The 21,584-nt window shown below is 40.7% G+C and overlaps 1 protein-coding gene across 1 annotated transcript in view; it reads right to left on the bottom strand.

Annotated features, from left to right (window-relative positions):
- Window positions 1–1,448: 1,448 nt before the first annotated feature.
- Window positions 1,449–21,584, bottom strand: part of COX15 (cytochrome c oxidase 15) — a 35,320-nt gene continuing 15,184 nt past the window's right edge. Inside the window, exons 6-8 of the mRNA XM_088966006.1 lie at window positions 2,195–2,326; window positions 1,793–1,985; window positions 1,449–1,714 (exon numbers count right to left, since the gene is read on the bottom strand). Coding sequence (XP_088822132.1) covers window positions 1,815–1,985; window positions 2,195–2,326 — 303 coding nt within the window. The 3' untranslated portion in view covers window positions 1,449–1,714; window positions 1,793–1,814. The remainder of the gene's footprint in view (window positions 1,715–1,792; window positions 1,986–2,194; window positions 2,327–21,584) is intronic.

The raw sequence follows: 21,584 nt of genomic DNA, 5'->3' as shown, positions 1-21,584 counted from the left end.
CCTAATAAAGCTCAACTCGTGAGGCTCGCGAGCCGAGCTCGAATATATATATATATATATATATATATATATATATATAGAGAGAGAGAGAGAGAGAGAGAGAAAATAATACATATAATAAAAATATTATAATTCTAAATTATTATAATTTTTTACTTTTTTAAATATCAAATAAAAAATATTTTTATATATAATTATTATTTTTATAAAATATTTTTTCTTAAATAGAACTCGAACTTACGAGTTCTTAACTCGAGTCGAGCCTTATACTATTTGGCTCGGCTCGGCTCAAATCCACCCCTAGATGGGGACATGACACACATGGAAAGTATAAAGGCTCCTATGTTGGAGACCAGATGGGCTCCCCAGAGTGCGCCCCAAAGTCCATTTCCCCTATGCATTGGCAGTGGAATAACTATAAGATTGTTAAAAAAAAAAAATTTTTTTTAAATAATGTATTTTATGATTTTAAATGATTTTCATGGCATGGAATAACTATAAGATAAATCAAATTTATTCATCCAACAACATTTTAAATTTTTAATGTGTCATAGTGAACTTTTAGTAGATTAGAAAATTCAATTGTTTGAATTATGATTATCAAAATTATTGTATGATATCCACATGTTTGAGATTCTTGGTTTTTTTTATCATAATACATCGCTTCCTATAAACTATTAAAATGCACATTTATTGCGTTTATACTTTGTCAGAGTTTATTCAAATTTAGGTTTAGGCAAAATCTATACTGCATTCTACAAAAATTGTTGAACATAATTTAAATGTGAATGAAGAAGTGATAAAGTGACACATCATCGTTATTCAAGCTGACCAATGAAACATGATAACCGATATTTCGAGACTAGTTCGGTTCTTGGCAAATATCATTTTGTACACCTCAAAGAAAAAGTTGGATAACAGCAATCAGAATCCTGTAGAAATATAAAATTAAACTCAAAGTTGGATAACTAAGTATTAGATATTTTGCTCGGCTTCAAGATAAGATGTTGGCAACAATAGATGTAATTATGCAAACGGACCATGTATAACAGCAAAATAAACCAATTAAAATATCATCGAGAAACTCAAATTGTGGATAAGTTCAATATAAACACTTCAAACCAGGTTAAAAGCATCGCCCCTGTATTGCGGAGGCGTATCAGTATAAAAAAGCATGTATTTTTATATAAATATTTTTAGTTAGCTTTCAAAAATTGGTTTCTGAGAGGTTTTTATGCCTACTTTTTATTAAAAAAAAAAAAGGGCTTCTGAAACACCTGTAAACAGGTGTATCTAAACAACACGCCTCAAATTTTGATGCTTGCTTCCAACCAAGAATACCACTCAACTTCAAACATAAGGTCACAAAGAAATACTGACTTTAAGTTTAATATACAATTACTTGGTGCAAAGCAAAAATGAATAAGCTTCTTTTGACAAATGATCTCTTGATATGAAAGTTCTAAATAATTATTGAAACCTTTTGGTTTTGGAGTAAACTCAATGCATTATTGCAAAATGAAATTCAGCTGGGTAAAATTAAACCTTTCAGTTCCATTGCATTCAGTCTAATCAATTGAAGAATTACAAAATCAAAAATATTCTTTTGTGCCGGTGGATGGGCTCATGGGCAGTAGTCTGTATTCTCCTTAGCAAGAGAACTTTATTCTGATCTTTCATGATACAGTTTGAAGTTCCCAGGCTATCCTCTTTCCTGTAAATGGCAATAAGGAATTCCCGATTGAGTAATTAGGTTAGCTAATCGACAATAGTAATAAAGATGCTCAACTACCATTAAAACAGAGCCGATGGTATCAGGGTGCCCTTGGGATTGAACCCAGGGATTTTAGGAGCATTGGTGAAGGCCTCCTCACTGTATGGGTTAAGAGAATAATAAACGTCAACAGAGTTAATGCTCCAGCTTGATGTGCAGTGCCAAGCGAAACTGGAACATATGAGAGAAGTGTTGTTATCCCCAAGGTGACCTGCAATATGTTAAAGAATTAATCTGAGGACTTCAACATTTTTTTTTCTTTTATCAGCAAGGATAACAACTTCAATATGTTAAAGAACAATTCTGAGGACTTCCAACATTTTTTTTTCTTTTATCGGCAAGGATAACAACTTCACAGTTACAAAACAATTTGAATTAAGGATGTGTATTCCATCTAAGCAGGATAAAAATAACATGTACCTGAAGAACTGTCATGCCCATAGTACTCCCAATTAAAGATCGTACTGCAGGATGCATGTCCAATTTTCTTGTGGTCCACCACAAGCCGCTGATTGAAAGCAAAGTTGCAGTTGCAAGAATTCGGTGATCAAGCTGTGAAGAATAGGAAAAATGGTTGGGATCAAAAGATTAGACTTCTCCACCGGCATAACATTAGGCAGACAAAAAGGTATTTGTTAAGCTACTCAACAGAGTTCACAGCCTAGGAAAATAAAATCTTTCCCCTATTTTTAGCATCTCCCTTGGATTATTACTATAGAAAATTTGAATATTAAAATGGATTTTCCAAGTTGTCTTATCAAATTTCTGGAAAAGAAACTCGGTAGTTCTAGGAAGAGAAAGTTGGGTTATTCTGGTAAATGTGCCCATATCTAATCTTTATATATAAAGATTCAGTATCCAAATTATTAACATATGCTAGTTGCTTAAGTGACCTATACTAATTTACAGTTTTTACTTGTTTTGTAGTTACTAAAGGACAGGAAGATAGTGATTCTGATCTCAATGCTTTGAACCATTGAAATAGAGGTGCACTTCACGTAATAATGTTATAGTTAGAGCTTCTTGGATTGTCTTGTTCCGGGTGCATTCTTCCAGATACAAGTTTTCTTTCTTATCCCTCCTTTTTTTTCTGGCAAGGTGTCTAAGTCTTTTAGTCTCCCCGGTGTAGGGAGTCTCTTCTCTGATCGGGTATCAGTTTATTTCACTAGCAGAAATGGAAGGCACTGATGCAGAAGAAATAGAAGTTCTAAATAGCAATGAAGAGCTGGAGTTAGCTCAGAGGACGATTGTCTGCCATGTCCATGCAGACAAGAGGCCAAACCATAGTGGTGTCAAGCAAGCCCTAGCCCAACTCTGGAGGGGAAAGAAAGAGGCTCACATAGGTGACTTGATTGGAGAAAACTTTCTAGTGACCTTCCCAAACAAGGGAGAAAGGAAAGTGATGGAGATGAAAAATCTCCTGCTAATTAAACCATGGGAACCAGGTATCAACATAGGGGAAGTAAAGATGAACTCATGCCAGTTTTGGCTCCAAATCCATCGAGTTCCAATGGAGACTATCAGTGAGAAGACTGCTCGGAGCATAGTAAACCACACATCAGTGTTGATATGAGAAACCTGGAAGAGAACTTCATCAACAGCTATATGAGAATCTTGGTCGCCATTGACGTTGGAAAACCTCTGAAGACAGGGAAGTGGAGTTGGCATAAAAGGCAGCCAAACCAGAAGATGGGTGGAGTTCAGATATGAACGGCTCCCAAATTTTTGCTACCAGTGCAGGAGACTGGGACATTTGTTGAGTGCCTGCGGGAAAGCAGTGGAGGATGAAGACACAGATGAGGAAAGCCCCAATAAAATGGAGTCTAGTCAAATGTCCAAGAGGTAAGGACCTTGGCTTGGGCATCCTCGGCGAGAGGATAACTGGAGAAGATACAAGAACCCAATGGACTAGGAAGGTGAAGCAGGGTAACCACCATGGACCCAGGAACGAAGCTCCAACTCTCTCAGGGCAATCAAAGGTGGCCATGTGGAAAGGGAATCAATCACCACACCGTACAGAGAATCAAGGAAAAGGTGAGGCTGCTGGGAAAGCTTCCTATAATGGACAAAAAGGTACCATCATCAATGAGTGTGCTACAGAGGATAGTAATAATGGTAGAGAAAAAGAAGCAGGCGTGCTGGGGAAAAAGACAAAAGCGGTTACAATGGGTCATATTCTTTACTTGACAGCTGAGAAGTCCTCGGTACAGAAGATAGAGGGAAGGACAAACAACAAGCACCAACAGAAGGGCAGGGAACATCCGAAGGTAACAGAGCTTCATTAAAGAGGAAGGGGAATGGACGCTGAACTGGAGAAGCTCAATATTGAAGAAGCCAAACCACCTAAACAACAGAAGATCACTTCAGATGGAGACAGAGTAGGGTCCTTGCTGGGCCTGACACACCAAAATGCAAAGCTGTTCAATTCAACAGAGAGATCAGCGGAGGCTGCTCAACAGCCCCACTGGACACCATGTGTTGCTATCTTGGAATTGCAGGGGAATGGGGCAACTCCCAGCAGTTCAATACCTTTCAGAGATTGCCGCTCCTATCATCCTAGCCTAATCTTCCTGATGGAGACAAAAAGCCCAACCAGTACCACACAGAGGATCAGCAGACGTTTAGGGTACCATTCCAGTTCTTTAGTAGCACCCAGAGGATTTTCAGGAGGCCTAACGGTAATGAGGAAGGAAGACGTATCCATCAATATTACATCATCTTCCCACAATCTGATTACAGCGGAGGTGGAATTACACTCAGGGCAAAAGTTCACAGCATCATTAATCTACAGGCCCCGGAGCAAAGCAACAGGCACATCACCTGGCAAGAACTAGCAAATGTTGGGTCACACATTAGTAGAGCTTAGCTAGTCATTGGAGATTTCAATGAAATCTTAAGTTGGAAAGAAAAGAAAGGAGGAAGGACTTGCAACCAAATTCAGATAAGAAACTTAAAGGTAGCTCTGAAGGCGTGTGGCTTGGCAGATATGGGCTAGGGCTGTTCATAAGAAGGCCCAACCCGACCAAACCGACAGACCCGGACCGACCCAACCCGAGTCGGCCGGGTTTTCATCAGCACCGGTCAGTTTCGGGTTGGGCAAATTCATAAACCGAAACCGACCCGAATCGAACCAAACCAATTAGTCTTCTAGCTAGTTCCTACTTAACTAGTCTTCTAGAGTTCTAGTTCCAACCTAACTAAATTGTATCTATCCTAGTTTCTATAGTCTTTTACACCAAATAGGCAACTAATTAGGCAATTACAATTAGAATTAGGTGTCATTTTTTACTTAGATTAGAATTTAGAAAGTTCTTGAAATATAAATATTTCAGCCTTCTTTCTATAAAACAGTTTGACTTTCTATTTTATTGATAACTTTTGTCTTACTTGACACTTGTTTTTACATGAAGAATTTATTGATTTTATTCTTTACCTGAATTGAATTCAGATTTATCTTGGACTCTTGAACAACAAATAATTCAGATTTACATGAAGATTTATCTTGGACTCTGAATTGAATTCAGATGGCTGAAATGATGGTCAAATAAATTTTCTTCTAGTTCTAGGCTTCTCTGTCCTTTTTGTACAAGAGCAAAACCGAAACCAACCCGACTCAAACCGACCAGGTTGGTTTTGCCTATCAGTGGATCGGTTTCGGTTTCCACCTCAAGTAACCCGACTAGGTCGGGTCGGTTGGGAAAACCCCAGTAAACCGACCCAACCCGACCCGTGAACAGCCCTAATATGGGCTACTGGGGTTCAGACTTTACATGGAGTAATAACAGGCAGGGGGACCAAAATGTGGTGAAACGGATAGACAAAGCAGTCTGCAATTTGAGATAGAGAGCCTTGTTCCCAGAGGCCGAAGCTACAAGCCAAGAGATGGAGTTCAGACAATATCGAGCTAATCCAGAAAAGAAAGGAGCTTCAGGAGGTTATGAAAAATGAGGGAACCTTATGGTTCAAGAAATCCAGAATAAACTGGTTGCAATTGCGAGATCAAAACACAAAATATTTTCATCAAACTAAAGGGATCGAACACAAAATATTTTCAAAAATTTCTCTCTCCCATGTGGGAATCGCATTCCCTATTTTAGAAAACTGCATTTTCAATGATCAATCTTGAAACCAAACTGAACCAGATCTAAAACCAAAAGGTAGGAGAGGGATATACCTGATACGGAGTAACAGTAACTCCCAACGAAGGTGTTCACGCCCAAGGAGAAAACCAAAGACTGCTCCCACTGAAGATGACACAGTGTAAGGTGGAGAAGAATCAACAGGGTGGCTCTTCAGCAAGAACCAAATTCTTCAGCAAGAATGTGATAGAGGGCTAGTGAGCACGACTTCAAATTACCTTTTCTACCAAATGGTAATATCAAGAACCTTTCTTAATCACTCCTACAGGTGGAGATCGAACTGATAGGGGCGGCAAGAGCAGGAAAGAGCAGAAAACAGGAGCAGTCAAACTATAGATTCTTCTCTCTTTGTAATCTGCAAACTGAGTATTATGTTTTTGGAGGTTCGCCCTGCTCCTCTATTTATAGCCTTTAAAGAGAGCATCTCCTAATCCCATTAGGAGTTTCCTAATCCAAATCTTATATTTGGATCTAGACTCTCTTTAAGAGATAAGGATAATCCCTTATCTTATCTACAAATAAAGATCAGCCTTCCTAATCAAATTAGGAGTTTTCTCATCCAATTCTTTATTTGGATCTGGACTCTGAGTGGATAGGAATAATCCCTTATCCTATCTACTGATCTAAATCCCAGAACCACCCCTATTTAATTAATCTTATTAAGCCAGTTTGAATTGGGTTTTAGGCCCATTAAGTCTATGTGCTCACTTAACCTCCAAACTATTGTCCAATTGGCTATCCTTGTATGGCATGGGACCCAAACATTGATCTATACATTAGCCACATGGGTTTAACTCATCCACTGTTACAAGGCCTGGCCGAATTCACTGTAGGAGATAGTGAACCCCCGAGTCCATCACCATGGGCTCTTAATGGGCCCAACATTTACACTAAATGGTCATTGGGTCAAACCACCTTATAAAAACCCAAGGACTGTGGGCAGATGCAAGATTAGCCCATCAGGTATTACCCTGAATGGAAGAACACTTAACCTCTTAGTCCATAATGATCAAACACTACCCGACAACATTTTGAAACCATAATATATATATATATATGTATAAATATATTTCGCAAAATAAATTTCAATGGCTGAAATCAACTGTCGGCAGTTTAGGTTTCCATCAAAGAGAGTGCATCCCCGATCATTCACTTTATCCGACAAAGGGGCTAATCCTGTCACTATGATCACCCACTCAGATGAATTCTCGGATTGTCCCAACATACCCAGGTTTTGACTCCCTCTAAGGATCTCACTAATTGGCATATCAAAGACAGCCCAATCCGACACCTAGTGCAGTATCATAATCGAGTCTGGGAGTCAGGTGTAACATTCCAATTTTGCCCATCTATCTCCAAGGTTCAGGGCAATACTAGAATTCTGGTCCGATTCAGGGTTTCAAGAAAACCCACACTGCATGTACCTCAGGTCTCACCCTAGCAACTGAGACAACCCACCCTAACCAACTTGGCGGCACATAAGTGTCAGCCTTGGCAAGATAAATCTCCCCAGATCTATCCAACGGCTGTGAAGATTCAAAACTAACACGAGTCTCATATTTGTCCAATTTAAGGGTATTACACAAAAACACACCTTAATAACATGAATCAAATATGTACTTTATTCATTTACATTAAATGTCATAATGTACATCATTCTGATTAGAGCTAAGGGCATACACTATCTAACACAAACAACTCTGCAACGGAGGTGGGTGAATAGTATTGCGAGATTGATGGATGCAGAAGGTGGATTGAAGAAAAAGAGGTGTTAGACCAACTAATCGTGCAAAATTTTCAAAATCTTTTCAGCAAGCCAAACTCATGGGATCAGCTAATAGACCTAGTTGAAAAACAGTTCTAGAAGTAGGGACTGTGCTAGAAAACCAGAAAAAAACTAACAAGAGAGGATTAGAGAAGATTAGAGAAGATTAGAGAAGAAGAGAGAGAGAACTTCGGCAAGGAGAGTTAGAGGATGAGGAGTTCGAACTTAAACCTCCCTCTAACACTCTAATACCTTTTATTTAAGTTAATCTTTGATAAATTACAGAGAAGCCCTTGAGTGGGTAGAAAAAATACAAAAAAATAACACTATAGAGTATGGGCCTAGAATAAGGCCCATAACAAAGAGAAATATAACATAACATGAAGTGACAGTCTATGGGCCATTCGGCCCATCTCCTCTACACTCCCCCTCAAGCTGAGCATAGATGTTAATCATGCCTAGCTTGCCAGTGTCATGATGAAGCCTTGCCTTGGAAATGCCCTTGGTGAGAAAGTCTATCAATTGTCCTTCAAAAGTAATGAATGGAAGATACACTTCTCCAGAGGAGACTCTTTCTCGAATAAAGTGTCGATCAACTTCAATATGTTTGGTTCGATCATGTTGCATCAGGTTGTGAGCAATGTTGATGGCAACCTGATTATCATAGTACAACATCATGGGTTTGTCATGATCAATCCCAAGTTCTTCCATTAAGGACCTTAGCCACAACAATTCCAAGACTCCATGTGCCATGGCTCTATACTCTGCTTCTGCGGAGAATCGGGCCACAACAGATTGTTTCTTACTCCTCCAAGAGACAACATTACCAGCCACCAGACTGCAATACCCTGAAGTAGATCTTCTATCGTCAATATTTCCAGCCCAATCAGCATCAGTATAGGCTTCAAGTTTCAAATGACCATGCTTGGTAAATAGAATTCCTTTCCCTGGAGAGCCTTTCAGATAGCACAAAATCCGTTCTGTTGCTATCATATGAGTATCTCTAAGAGCATGCATGAACTGGCTAATGCAACTGACAGCATACGCAATATCTGGTCTAGTCATGCACAGGTACAGAAGCTTCCCAAGAAGTCTCTGAAAAACCCCTTTGTCTTCCAACAAAGTTCCATCCGAAGCTGAAAGTTTGTCTCATATCAATGGGAGTTGCAGCTAGTCTTGCACCCAGTTTTCCAGTTTCAGACAACAAATCAAGAACATATTTCCTTTGGGAAATAAGAATCCCATCCTTGGATCTGGCAACTTCTATGCCAAGGAAGTATCTCAATTCCCCCAGATCCTTAATCTCAAATTATGTACGGAGGAAAGACTTAAGGGCCAGAATGCCTGAGGCATCATCACCAGTCACTATAATGTCATCAACATACACAATGAGATACACTGCTAGAGATCTACTTTTCTTCACAAACAGAGTATGATCTGACTGTGTTTGAACATAGCCGAATTTAACAAGTGCAGCTCTAAATCTCTCAAACCAGGCTCTAGGAGATTGTTTGAGACCATAAAGAGATCTCTTCAATTTACATACCTTTCCTTGCATATCTTTCCCATACATCCCTAGAGGAAGACACATGTAGACCTCCTCATGTAAGTCACCATTCAGAAATGCATTCTTTACATCTAACTGATAGAGAGGCCAATCAAAGTGAACTGCCAGAGATAAAAGAACCCTCACAGATGTCATCTTGGCAACAGGGGCAAAAGTCTCCAGGTAGTCAATCCCATATGTCTGTGTGTAGCCTTTTGCAACAAGTCTGGCATTGTACCTCTCAATAGTTCCATCAGCCTTGTATTTAATGGTAAAAACCCACTTGCACCCAACTGGATCCTTCCCTTCAGGCAAATCCACCACCTCCCAAGTACCATTTGCATGTAGAGCATCCATTTCGGTCTCCATGGCATCTCTCCATTCTGGAATCCCAAGAACTTCTGAGACAGACCTAGGAATAGTGTTAGAAGCAACAGAAGAGAGATAGGCAAAGTATGAAGGAGAAAGCAGGTCATAAGAAAGGTGTTTGAAAATGCAGTGTGCAGTACACTTCCGCTTCCCTTTCCTAACAGCAATGGGGACATCAAGGTCTGGGAAGGATGATTCCAAAAGAGCTGAAGCAGTACCTATTATCTCATCTGTGATTGGGAATGTATGAGCCTCACCTGTTGTAAAGGAAACTACTTGCTCATTCCTGGATCTCTGCCTTTGATACACTTTGGGATTATGGATAGGACGAAGAGGTAAAGAAATAGGTGCACTAGGACAAGAGGTATGAAGTGATTGATCCTCCTTTGATTCATTTGGTGAGGATACAGGTTTGTCAAGAGACTCAACTGGGACAGGAAGAGGAAGGGTAAAAACTTGTGACAGACTCTCCCCCTGTGGACAATGTCCTTCCTGAGAGGAACCATAAAAAGGAGAAAGTTCATCAAAGGTAACATCCATAGAGATATGTCGGGTGCCAGTCTTTGGATCAAAACAACAATAACCCTTTTGTGTGAGGGAGTAACCAAGGAAGATGCATTTGTGGGCTTTCGGTTCAAACTTATGTCTCTGCACACTTGGAATGTGAACATAGCAGGTACAGTCAAACACACGAAGAGGAATTGGGAAGAGATCCTTGTCTCAATGAAGAAGACAGAAGGGGGATTTAAACCCTAACACCCTGGATGGCATACGGTTTATGAGATAGGTAGTAATAAATACAGCATCACCCCAAAATCTTGTGGGGACATGTGAGGCAAACAAAAGGCTCCTTGCAACTTCAACAATATGTCTATTTTTTCTCCCAGCAACTCCATTTTGTTCAGGGGTTCTAACACAGGAGCTTTGATGAATAACCCCCATGTCAGAGAGATACAAGGATAAACTCTTCTCAAAATACTCTTTTGCATTATCAGATCTGAAAACCTTAATTCTGGTATCAAATTGAGTTAAAACAAGCTCATGAAATTGTCTCACAAGTCTTGGGACTTCATCCCGGGATTTCATTAAGTATATCCAAGTGAATCTATAAAAGTCATCAATAAACAAGATAAAGTATCTGTAACCCCCCATAGATGATAAATGGTAAGGCCCCCACACACCAGAGTGCACAATATGAAAAGGAAAAGAGGATCTTTTATTGCTCAAAGGGTAATTTTTTCTACAATGCTTTGACAACTGACAGGACTCACAATTGAGACTGGACACACTGACTCCCTTAAACAGTTTTGGAAACAAATGGCTTAAAGCAGAAAAAGGTAAATGACCCAACCGACAATGAATCAACATAATTTGACTAACAGACTCTGAAAAAGTAAAACCAAAAGCAACATTCTTGGGATGATCAAAGCATTGGCTAGGGGTGTCGAGCAAGTATATTCCATTCGCTTCATGGCCACTCCCAATCACCTTCTGAGACTTCAGGTCCTGAAACACACAGTGAGAAGGGAAAAAGGTTACACAACAATTCGATGACTTGGTCAGGCTACTTACAGATAATAAGTTGGTATTTAATTTAGGCACATGAAGAGTGGAAGATAAGAGTAAGGAGTCTGTAGCCTTGACAGTTCCCTTGCCAGAAATAGGGGCAAGAGAACCATCAGCTAAGGTGATTTTGTCACGGCCAGGAAGTAAACCATATAAAACAAACAAAGTGGAAAGGTTGGTCATGTGATCAGAAGCACCTGAGTCAATGATCCAAGGGGTTTTGTGATTACCTGAGGTGGATGCATGATTAGCGGAAGCCCTTATACCTGAGTGAGCAAATGCAATGGTGGCTGGACTTCTAGAAGGGTTGGATGATGAAGATACACCTTCAAGCTGACTGATCATCTTTCCAAACTTCTCATATTCAGCTTTCATGGCTGCCAACTGTGCACTGGTAGACTCAACCTCTGTATCTGTGCTTGTGGCTACATGTGCACTTCCTGTCTTTCTACTATCATTCTTCTTCTGGAATCTGATAGGTACAAGATTGGGATGCAATTTCCAGCACTTGTCCTTTGTGTGTTTCGGCTTATTACAATATTCACACACCACCTCCTTCCTTCCTGTGCCACTGTGAGCTCCTATAACCCCTTTGGGTTTAATTCCCATATTTGCAAAATGTCATTGATACCGACTTCTTGAACCTGCACTTGCCTCCTACTTTCTTCACTGCTGACCAAAGTATATGCTTGTGACAATGAAACATCTTCCTTGGACAAGATGTTTTGCTTTGTAATGTCATATTCAGAGTTCAGCCCTATCAAGAACTCAAAGACCATATTCCTTTCAACCAATTTCCTGTAGGTTTCAACATCCTTGGGGGTATCCCACGTCACAGCCTCTATCAAATCAATCTCTTGCCATAGAGATTTCAGGGTTGAGAAGTATGCTGCAAGTGACTTCTCCCCCTGCCTTAGATTCTTCACATCACTTCTCAATTTGTAGGCTCTGGCAACATTCAACTTCTGGGAGTAAGTTTTTGCAACACTATCCCAGATTTCTTTAGCCGAGTTCATCCACAAGTAATGTTGGCTAATTTGTGGCTGCATTGAGTTCACAAGCCACCCAATCACTGTATAATTCTCCTGCACCCATTTCTCATAGGAGGGATCCTCCTCTGGGGGAGCTTTCTTGCTCCCAGAGATAAACCCCCACTTTCCTCTACTGCAAATATGAATTTTTACGGATTGTGACCAGGCCAAATAATTGGTTCCATCCAATTTAACTGTAGTTACAGCCAACAAGGAATCAGTTGTAGTTCCCGAATTATGTCCACATTCAGCAGTGCTCTTGTTCTCAATTTCTGAGTAGTCCATTATGTAACAGTTTCAATTAGGGTTTCGGCAAGCCTTTAAAAGTGATCTGACTTCAAAGAACTCAGATTGAGTTGAAGTAATAGCAAACACAGCAACACGCAAACTCAGTTCAGAACTAACAGCCATGAGAACCAAGTTCGGTGGCAGCACTTTCAAAGAGAAGAAACCCTGGTTCAGCCTTCAAGGAACAATCAGCAAGCCTCCAAACAATATGTATTCTTGGTTCCCAACAATAATTTCCCAAGGAGAACAAAGAAAACAGTCCATAGTACCTAAGAGGACCTTTTACAAACACTATGCATGCAACAGTCAACACTTCACTGTTAACAAGCAGAAATCACTTCAAGAACACTTTGTCTAGGTCCAAGAAACAGCTGAACTAAAGTAGAGGCTTGTACCACTTAATTTAAATCAGTTTTCAGCAGTTTGGAAGCCCAAAAAACAGCCGAACAATACTTCTAGAATAACCCAGAAATCAGTCCAGCAACCATGGGCCGAATGGAGGTGTGCTTTGAATGCTTTAACAGTCCTCCCAAATAACAAAAATAACTCAGCAAAGAACTTGAGAAAACAACTTACAGTATCTCTGGTTTGAACTTCAAACCAGGCCGAACTCTTTGCTCTCTGAGCTAGCTTCGAAAACCCTTTTCTCTGATTTCAAATCAGGCTGGAAAAAAATAAAAAACTTGCTCTCTGATTCCTCCTGGTCACCGAACCCTTCTCCAAGTGTATAGAAACTTGGGCACCCTCCAATGACCTCCAAGAACCAGGCGAATGACTGTAAACATTCAGCCCTAGAACCTCCTCATGCAGTTGGTTGAACTAGAACCACATGAGGGACACGCCAAGTAACGACCCGCTCTGATACCAAGTTGAAAAACAGTCCTAGAAGTAGGGACTGTGCTAGAAAACCAGAAAAAAACTAACAAGTGTAGAGAAGAAGAGAGAGAGAGAGAGAGAGAGAATTGCGGCAAGGAGAGTTAGAGGATGAGGAGTTCGAACTTAAACCTCCTTCTAACACTCTAATACCTTTTATTTAAGTTAATCTTTGATAAATTACAGAGAAGCCCTTGAGTGGGCAGAAAAAATACAAAAAAATAACACTACAGAGTATGGGCCCAGAATAAGGCCCATAACAGAGAGAAACATAACATAACATAACATGAAGTGACAGTCTATGGGCCATTCGGCCCATCTCCTCTACAGACCTCAAGGATCTCAATTTCTCCCAAATCACTGATAGCTAGAATGAGGCCCTTCTAAGGCCTATCTAAGATGAAATCCAACTGCTTTATTCCAAATGGAAGCATACAAATCCCCAAGTCCAGATGGTATCCAGGCAAGAGTGTACCAACATTTCTTGGGTGATATTGGGCCAGACATCAACCAACTAATAAAACAGCTCTTCCTATCAGAGGTAATTCCAGCTGACTTAAACCATACCTTGCTCTATCTTGTTCCTAAAGTAAAAAACCCAAGTAAAACAACTGATTTCAGACCTATATCTTTATGTAACGTCATATATAAAATTTTCTCCAAGGTCTTGGTCAACCGCATGAAGGCACTCATGCAAGACATAATTGATCTAGAGTAGAACACTTTTGTGCCAAATAGGATGATTTCGAAGTATAGCGGTGCATGAACTGTTCCACTATCTCCAAAAAGGAGAAAAGGGAGGCTAATGAAATGGGATTAAAGCTGGACCTGCAGCAAGCATATAACAATGTTAACTGGTACTACCTGGAAGCAATCATGGTAAGAATGGGTTTTGATGAAAGATGGATAAATCAGATTTCCAAATGCACTCATTCTGTTTCCTATAGTGTTCCTGATCAATGGGACACCCACTGGATGAATCCAACCCACCAGAGGTCTCCAACAGGGGGACCCACTTTCCCCCTATTTATTCCTAGTAAGTATGCAGAGCTTCTCATCATTGTGCAAACAAGCTTCTGAAAATGGAGAGTTCCGGGGGGTGAAAATATCCAGGTCGGGCCTGAGCATATCACATCTCTTATTTGCAGATGACTGCATGGTGTTCTCTAGAGTGGATGTGGGAAACTGCAGAGGTGTTCATCAGATGTTACAAAAATTCTGCAAAATTCCAGGTCAGGAACTTAACTATAAGAAGTCGAGCATAACACTCCAATCAGGATAGAGGATGATAATCCAGGTGACTTCAAATTCCAATATCATGCTCAAGGAAATACCTTGGATTACCCACAGAAATGGCTAGGAGCAAGAAAGAGCTTTTCCTAGAGATTTGTGAAAAACTGGAAAAGAAGACATTTGTGTGGAAAAGAAAGCTTCTCTCGCAGACAGGGAAAGAAGTTTTACTGAAATCAGTGGCCTTAGCTATGCCAATTTATGCAATGTCCCACTTTAAATTTCTGGTCAGCATATGCAAAATGATTTATAAGAGAGAAGCCAATTTCTTTTGGGGGCACCATCAACAGGAACGCAGAGTTCATTGGGTAAGCTGGAAAAAGTTGTGTAATCCTAAACGGTTGGGCCGTCTGTGGTACAGGCATATTATCAAGCTTTGTTGGCCAGAATGGCTTGGAGGTTAGTAAGAAATCCAGACTCATTATGGAGAATATTGCTTAAAGGGAAATACTTCCCTCAATCCAATTTCTGGGAGCCTCAGTAGGAAACAAAGCTTTGTGGGCCTGGTGAAGCCTCCTATGGGGGAGAGACGTCCTTCATATGGGATGTATGAAAGTGGTTTTTCTCAAGGTGAGCGTATAGGGAAGAGAAGGTGGGAGGCGGAAAACTGGTATAATAGGGGAAATTTAGATGCTAGAACGAGAACCAACTTTTCATGCCAGAGTTTGGAAACTCAGAGGTGAAGGAAAACGGCAATCTGGTGGTCATCACGGATCTCTAGGGGGTGGAGGTGAGAAGAGTTTCTTTGTAACTGTTAGGTGGGAAGGTTCAGATGGGGTGTCAGAGTTAGAGAAGTGGAGGTTTGGACAAGTCGTTCTTTGAGAAAAATAGGAGGTGTTACAGTAAAAAAATGGGGCTAATGAACTTTTTCTCTTCATTTTTCCATCGAGGGCGGAAGTAGAGTGGTTGTTCAATAATGGTCCTTGGCAGATGGGGAGAAATCCTCTTCAGTTGGATTGGTGGGGAGCTAGTGCAGGGTGTTTCTACCCAAAATCCGATACTGACCTGGGTAGCACTGAGTGGACCCAGATCAGAGTCCACAGTCTCCCTTTGCTTCTCTGGTGCCCAAGCATTATGAAAGCCACTGGAGATCTCTGTGGAGGTTTTTTAGAGATGGACAACTCGACGATAGAGCTTGCTCCATGCAAGTGGGTTAGTATGAGGGTGAAAGGGGGAAACTTAATTCCTAAGAAGGTGGAGATTGTTGCAGGTGATGTTTAGTTCTCTGTCTGAATCTGGCCGGAGGTGCTTCCCTCAACTAGCAGGTGGAAACAAGGAGATCTGGAGTTAGGGGATAGTTCCAGAAAGGTAGGGTGTGGTTCGGAGGTTTCAAGAACATCGGTTTTAGAGGAGGAAGGGGAGAGTCTCCTCTCAAAAGAGAACTAGAGGAGCTGCCTGGATAATTTTCTGACATTACAGATGTCACAAGCTCAGGAGCCTCCTATTCTGGTCGTCAGAGGGGTGGAGGACGAGGGAGGGAGAGGCAGTGTTTGGAGCCATTCGATTCTAAAAGATTTTGACAGCCAGGATGGAAAAGGAGGGCACAATCCGAGGTGGAATTTCAAATTTTAAACGAAGTAAAGTTCAGGGGCTAACTTTCGAAGAGCTGAAAGAGTTAATTAAAGACTGTCACAAGGAACTGAAGGGATGGGAGATCCATCATATGGATGGCCGAACCATAAAGGGTGGCTGGGCAAAATTTCAAAAATTTCTTTCTCCCATCCGGGAATCCTATTCCCTGATTTAGAAAAACTGCATCTTTCAAGGTTCGTTCTTGAAACAAACCAGACCATCTGAAACCAAGATTAGGGAGAGGAATACCTGATATGGAATCCATGCAAAAACCTCCTCCCAACGTAGGTGTTCACACCCAAAGAGAGTACCAAATCGGCCTCCAACTGAAGATGACACGACGTATGTTGAGGCAAGATAAACAAGAACTTGTGATTCTTCAGCAAGAATCTAGTAGGGCGGTGTGAGCACGACTTCAGATTGTTTCTTCACCAAGAAACAATATCAAGAACAGTTCTTGATCACTCCAGGAGGTGGAGATCGAACTGGGATGGCGCCAAGAATTGAGGGAGAGAAAAGACTGTAGAAAAGAATATGTTCTTTCTATGGAATTCGCCCCCTATTTATAATCCTTTCAGGATCAGCTTCCTAATCTGATTAGGAATGAGATTTCCTAATCTAAATCTTGTATTTAGATCTGGACTCTCAAGTTGATAAGACCTATCCTATCCAACTGCTAATCTCAGTCAGATTACAAACCTAAAATGGCCCATTTTAATTAAATCATTTAGCCCAATTCGAAATGGGCCTTAGGCCCATTAAGTCATATTGCTCACTTAACCCATTATATGATGGCTAGTTTGGTTCTCTTTGTATGGTGTGGGACCCTAGCATTGATCTACACATTAGCCACATGGGTTCAGCCCAGCCTTTGTTACAAGGCCTGGCCAAATTCACTATAGGTCACAGTAAACCCCCAAGTCCATCACCATGGGCTCTTAATGAGCCCAACATTTACACTAAATGGTCATTGGGTCGAGCCATCTTGTAAAGGCTCAAGAACTGTGGGCAGATGCAAGATTAGCCCATCAGGTATTACCCTCAATGGTCTTACACTTAACCTCTCAGCTCATAATGATCAAACACTGCCCGACAAGAGAGGACCTCTCCCTCGGCTGCAAGGTAAAGTGTTGCACTCTCAAAGAGGAGACGGGAGAACCTCAGTTGGTTGGGGCAAGTCAGGGGTCGGATGCCCAAATCCAGCTCAAAGAACCGATTACCCGCCTAGGTCCAATTGGTACTAAATCTAAGGCCAGGCAGACACCTAAGGCTGCAAGTGAACCCCGAGACCTTGTTCGTTAGTCGACTAGCATAGTTGTCAAGGCGACACCTAGGCGAGTGCCTAGATGTCTAGTTGCTTTTTGGGGCTCACCTCACCCAAACACCAAGTGGTTTATATACCACTTATACAAAGTTCAGTAATGCTTTCATGTTTTTATATTTGTCTATAATATTAATATAAGCATGATATCACTGTATCATTCTATTATTTCTTTCACAAAATATAATCTTTTATTTTTAGTTGTTTATTTTATTAGGGTCCTAAGATATTCAAAAGTTAAAGAACTGAAAAAGACTAACCGAGTTCGAGTGATACAAAGTTTGAAGTCTTAGAACACCAACTAATCCCAGAAGGTATGTTCTTCATCCCCTGTTTGGAACGAAAAATAGGGGCTCCACCCCTTCTTCTTCCTTTTTAACAAGGTCCTCGCCCCTTCTCTTTCTTCTGGAACAAGAACAAGGGCTATGCTCCTCCTCTTTCTTCTGGAACAAAAACAAGGTCTCCACCTCTTCTTCTTCCTAGTTTTGGAACTAAAATAGGGGTGGATATCCACCATTTTTTATTCTTCTTTTGTGTTTTCATGTTCGAAAGGAAAGAGTAGGGGCTCCACCCCATATTTTCCATGCTATGGTCAATTTACTTTCTTCCCTACAATAGAAACAGGGGATCGACCCCTTGTTTTTCTATCATTTTTTTAGACACTGACACCTAGGCGGGCGCCTAGTCGACTAGGTGACTGAGCACTCCCTTGTCACCTAGGTTCGCCTTGGTGCCTTGAAAACTATGTCGACTAGTTGTAGTATGGTCCTCTCAGGCTTGGGTTAACCGAGTCTTCCCCCAAAACAAAACATGGGTCCTCACCGCCCTGTCTTAGGCAAACAATAGGACCTAAGAACATCAAGTGCAATGGCAAGAAACTTCAGAGGTGGTGCCAAGAGTAGCTACCAAACCGACTCGCCCTTATCGCCCCCTCTGACTGGAATGAGTGTGTGAATGAAGCTAGGGCAAACAAGCAGCTCCCAATGGTTTGACTGGATGATGAATGTCTAGAAGTGACACCTATTGCTATGGTAAACATCGAGGAGGAAGTTCCTTCTCAAGAAAACTTGAACATGTAGAGATAGTGAGAAGATCTAGTCGCAATGCTATTTTTGTACTTTTACTCTTCATTGTTGTACATTTAATTTATGTATTCTCTATCTTTTGTACACTAAGGGCAGATTTTCCCTTTTACCTTCCTTTAATATAAATATATCTTTTAGGGTGTGACGGTCACAAGGTGACACACCCACCAATCTTTTGTTTCTTTCTTCCACTCTCTCCGAACTTTCGACTTGACTCTGACATGGTACCAAAGCAGGTCATGACCTGATCTACACATAATATCTCTTCGATTATCTCTGTTACTACTGGTTCAAGAACTCTCTAACAGTATTTGGGAGGTTCTTGAGTGTCCTTTAATCCTCTTCCTAGATCGACTACAAATCTGAACTTTACAGATCATCTTCCTAGACTGTTGCGCCATCAGATTCATCTTTCTTCTTAGATCTCCTTGTAGAGACATCGGATCAGCCTGAAATCTTAGATCTGGTGTCTCCCAAAGCAGATCTATCGAATCCTTTTGGTTTGGTTTGGTTTGGATCAGTTTTGATTTTGAGGGGTTTCGATCCACTCTTCAGTTCAGCAAAGCATTACAGTTACCTTTTTTGGACATCAGCTGAAAGGTACTTTCTTCATCCTCTGGTTCGAATTTCTTTGGTTTTCTGAAAGTGTGTTGTTGCCTTTTGTCTCCCAATGGCATAAAAAAGGATGGAGATTCTTCCCATTAAATTCAACGGCACAAACTATGCATTATGGAAGTTTAACTTTCAATTCCATGTCGAAGCAAAGGGTCTTTGGGGATATCTGGATGGCTCTGTATCTAAACCTGATGATTCCGATATTAAGGGCCTTAATCAATGGAAGATTGACAATGCAAAAATTGCATCATGGATCCTAGGTTCAGTCAAAACTGATATTGCTATCCCTATGAGAGGGTACAAGACAGCCTATGAGATGTACCAATATCTCGAGAAGGTCTCTCAGCAATCGAACACCTCTAGACAGTATCAAATAGAGGTCAACACCACCTCGTACTATCAACGAGATAGCAAGGTTCATCAACCTTTGGACAGAATGAGTTAGTTCACATGGGAGAGGATCCGTCAGGCTGTTGTATGAAGTACATGAAGGAACACTTTGACAAAAGGAAGATTATGCATTTCCTAATGCATCTAAGGCCTAAATTTGAAGTTGTCAAATCTAATATCCTATGCCGAGGAACACTTCCTGACTTAGAAACCAGATACTATCCTTGGGGAAATTTTAAGAGTAGAAACCAGATTTGCTACACAGACTACACTGGATGGGAGAAAAGATCCCAACATTGATGTTGTCTTTCTAGCAACTAAACCAAAAAGGAAGGACTTCTCTAAGGTACAGTGTTATGAATGTAAGGAGTTTGGGCACGTTGTCTCCCATTGTAAGAAAAAGAATACATGCACTTACTACAAGCAGTTCGGCCAAATTATTACTGAATGTCCTACCCGGCCTCAGAGAGGTAGTGGATCAAATCGGAAGAAAGGAAGATACAAGGCCTATCAGACTGTTGTAGATGGTTCAGATGCCTCCTCTATTACTTCTGTAGCTGGCCAAAACGACACCTCCGGTGGCATGTCTGAGGAACGGATTCGACAGCTCATGACCTCAGTCATCTCCTCAACCTTCTCTGCTATTGATTTGTCTGGTAAGTCACCGACCTATTGTCCTTCACCATACCACCTCTGGTATATTGACTCAAGAGCCTCTAACCATATGACAAGGGCCACAATCAATCAGTATCCCAAACACCATCCTCCAAATAAACATATTATCAACTCCAAATGGTGAAAAAATTGGATATTTTTGGCTGTGATGATTTGTCCACAATCAATCAGTATCCCAAACACCATCCTCCAAATAAACATATTATCAACTCCAAATGGTGAAAAAATTGGATATTCTTGGTTGTGATGATTTGTCCATATCTACTTCTAAATCATCTCCATTTCATTTATCCAAAACTTTATTTGCATCTAAGCTCACCACCCTATTGGCCAACTTGTAGAGGAAGGTAACACCGTCTCATTCACTTCTAATGGTTGTTTGATATAGGACCGACAAACTGGGGAGGTGAAGGGGAAGAGGCATAGACTGGGAAGGCTATTTGCTTTGGAGTTTGAGAAGAATAAGACTACACCCGTTTCTACTTCATGTTTGCTTTCTACCACTTTTGGCTTTGAATCTTTTAATTGTAATAATGATTGGCATTTGCACCTTGGCCATCCGTTTCCTAAGAAACTTGATCAATTATTTGCTTCTAGTAGTTTACCTGTTTCTACTATTTTCTTTAAGAATGTGAATAAATATTGAATTACTTGTGATTTATGTAAGAGTCATATTTTACCTTTTCCTTCTCACTCTGAGCATGCTACAGTTCCTTTTTATTAAATACATAGTGATGTCTAGTCGTCTCCAATTGTCTCACGGTTGGGATATAAGTACTTTGTAACTTTTATTGATGACTACACCCGCTTCACTTGGATTTATTTTCTTCGTAAGATATCTAAAGTGTATATTGTATTTAAACACTTGCATACCTATGTTACTACCCAATTTGATGCTCGGATATGTTTGCTACGATCGAATTCAATGGGAGAATACTTTGATGGGGACTTCCAAGTTTAGTTAAAACAACATGGAACTCAGTCCCAACACCCCACAACAAAACGGGGTAGCAGAAAAGAAGAATGGCCATATCTTGAGTGTAGTTAGAACACTTCTACAAGATTCCCATGTACCCTCTTTGTTTTGGGTGGAGGCGGCCAGCACTGCTGTGTATCTCATAAATTTTCTCCCGTCATCCGTTTTGAATAATTCTTCTCCTTTTCAATCTTTCTTTCACAAACCCCTAGACCTATCTATGCTCAGGGTTTTTGGTTGTGCTTGTTTCGTTCACCTTCCACCTCATGAACACACAAAATTAACTACACAAGCAGCTTTGTGTGCATT

Source organism: Nelumbo lutea, chromosome 1 (genome assembly GCF_056320005.1).
Source record: "Nelumbo lutea isolate HS-2025 chromosome 1, American lotus-T2T, whole genome shotgun sequence".
Lineage (NCBI taxonomy): Eukaryota > Viridiplantae > Streptophyta > Magnoliopsida > Proteales > Nelumbonaceae > Nelumbo > Nelumbo lutea.
The sequence above is the reverse complement of the archived record's forward strand: the minus strand, read 5'-3'. Positions and strand labels throughout refer to the sequence as shown.